General features: G+C 37.0%; 1 protein-coding gene across 1 annotated transcript; it reads left to right on the top strand.

Annotated features, from left to right (window-relative positions):
• The first annotated feature begins 497 nt into the window (after positions 1-497).
• Positions 498-1,247, top strand: LOC138874545 (uncharacterized). Its single transcript, XM_070153165.1, has one exon. It carries the CDS (start codon positions 498-500, stop codon positions 1,245-1,247), a length of 750 nt encoding a protein of 249 aa, XP_070009266.1.
• Positions 1,248-2,520: the final 1,273 nt, after the last annotated feature.

Here is a 2,520-nt window from a genome sequence, read left to right as displayed (position 1 = left end):
CTAAGTCTAGTATTTTGTTGTCCTTAGTTGAGTTGTAACTTTGTAATTGTTCTTCATTGTAATTCCTAAATTGCTTAGCTAGAAGCACTGCTTAGGAACCCCTTTATAAAACCATAAACCCTTTGTGTTTGTGTCGTGACTAGAGTTAGTCATGAGTTGAATTCTTTGTATTAGATGTATTGTAAAGTGACTTGTAATAGATGTATTATGAGTTAGTGAGAGATTAAGAGTTTAATTCCTAGATTGCACAGGTTGTAATCTAAAAGTTGCTAATAGTAAAGTTGAAATCCTACTAGTGTAGGTCGTGCTTTTTTATCTCCTTGAGAAAGGATTTTTTCATGTAAAACTACCTGTCTTATTTACTTACTATTTTATTAGTATTCTCAGTAGAAACTTATAGAGGATCTGATACTCTATAATTTGGTGGACTCATATAACCTATCAATTGGTGTGAGAGCGGGTTCCTCCTATTAGGCTAACACCTAGGAAGGATCTTTATGGCTCCTCCATCAAATTTTGAAGAAGGTCAATCTACTTACAGACCACCTAGGTTCAATAGGCAATACTATGGGTGGTGGAAGACAAGAATGCATGATTTTATCATGACTAAAGATTCTGAGTTATGGGATGTCATATGTGATAGTCCTTACATCACAACGAAGAACACCAGAGACCTTCTATTGACGATGCCAAAAACCAGAAAAGAATACGTTGATGCTAACAGGAAAACTGTGGAGAAAAACTTTCGTGCCAAGAAAATTTTGGTGTGTGGAATAGGACTTGATAAATATAATAGAATCTCTGCTTGTGAAACTGTCAAGGAGATATGGGAATCTTTGCAAACAACACATGAGGGAACCACTCAAGTAAAAAAATCTAATATTGATATACTCACTACCAAGTATGAACTCTTTAGGATGAAAGACGATGAATCTATTCAAGATATGCATACAAGATTCACTTCCGTCATAAATGAGTTACACTTACTTGGTGAAATCATTCCTAGGAACAAGCTAGTGAGGAAGATTCTTAGTATCCTACCCAGTTATTGGGAAAGTAAGGTGAATGCTATTATTGAAGCAAAGGACCTGCAGAAGCTGACCATAGATGAGCTGGTTGAAAATATGAAGACCTATGAGATGAAGAGAAAGATAGATAGTGAAAGAAGAGAACCAAAGAAAGAAAAGAACCTGGTACTCAAAGCTGAAAGCAATGACTCAAGTGAGGAGGACAGTGACATGGCTTAGTTAACCAAAAGGTTTTAGAAGATGATCAGAAGAAATAGAGGAATACTAAAAAAGGGCAACTCCAGCAAACCAAAGAACTATGATCTTTGCCATAAGTGTGGAAAGTCAGGGCACTTCATCAAATATTGTCCTCTCCTGAAGCAAGAACACTCCAAGTACAACCCTGAGAAAGTAACAAAGAGGAATCCGGTTCCTGACAAGCACTTCAAAAGGAAGAGATCTACTGACAATGTGGTGAAACAGGCTCTTGCAGCATGGAGAGACTCCTCTAGTGAGTCTGAAGATGAAACTGATACAGGTGACAACTCCATGATGGCAATTGAAAGTGAGGAAAATGGATATGATTCGATATTTTCTTTGATGGCCCAATCAGATGATGATGAGGATGATGGCAATAGTAAGGTAAACTTCAGGGATGTTCATAGAAATTTGAAATCCTACTACCCTAAGAAACTCATGTCTTTAGCTAGTGTATTGATTGATGCTTATCATAGTCTTGTGGAGGATAAAAATGCTTTGACTTTAGAGCTAGGAGAAGCTGAACAAATTAGAGATGATATGGTAGTGTGTGTAGTTGATCTGAAGGAAACCATAAGTGATTTGGAGAAAGAAAAAATTATTTTAACTGAAAAAATTGCTAGCATAGAACATGAAAGAGATGACTTAGTTGTTGTAGCTGTTGACTATAAGGAAACCATTGAGAATTTCAGTATAGAGAAAGAGGCCTTAGTGAAAAGAGTGACTGAATTTGAGGAGGAAAGAGATGATCTCTTGATAGTGATTGCAGATCTAAGGGAAACCATAGAGGGACGAGGAATTGAGTCTAAACCTGGAAATTCTGGAAAAGGAAAAGAGGTAGCTAGTGAGGCACATATTAGGCTTGAAAACGAGTTAAAGGCTGTATAAACTAGCTTGTGTGTTGAAACTGAGAAAAAAACATCTCCAAACTGAACTGGAAAGAGTAAAAAATGATCTTGAAAAGTCCCTTAAGTGGACCTGGTCCTCAGAAGCTATCACTGCCATGTATGTTAATAATGATGAAAACAGGTAGGGAATAGGGTTCCAAAGGAAGAAAATCCCTTACAACTCCCATAACAAGTATGTTACTATTTCGGATAACTGGTTGTGTACCCACTGCGGGAACAATAGTCATTTCAAGGAAAATTGCCAAGCTAGGGTCTAGTCGATTCAGAAAAAAAGTGTTTACTGAAAATGTAACTACTAAAAAAGGACCAGGTGCCACCCATAAAAAATTCATATTGCCTGCATGAAC

This window comes from Nicotiana sylvestris, chromosome 1, assembly GCF_000393655.2.
Source record: "Nicotiana sylvestris chromosome 1, ASM39365v2, whole genome shotgun sequence".
NCBI classification, from domain to species: domain Eukaryota; kingdom Viridiplantae; phylum Streptophyta; class Magnoliopsida; order Solanales; family Solanaceae; genus Nicotiana; species Nicotiana sylvestris.
Note: the sequence above shows the minus strand (reverse complement) of the source record. Positions and strands in the feature narration are given on the sequence as shown.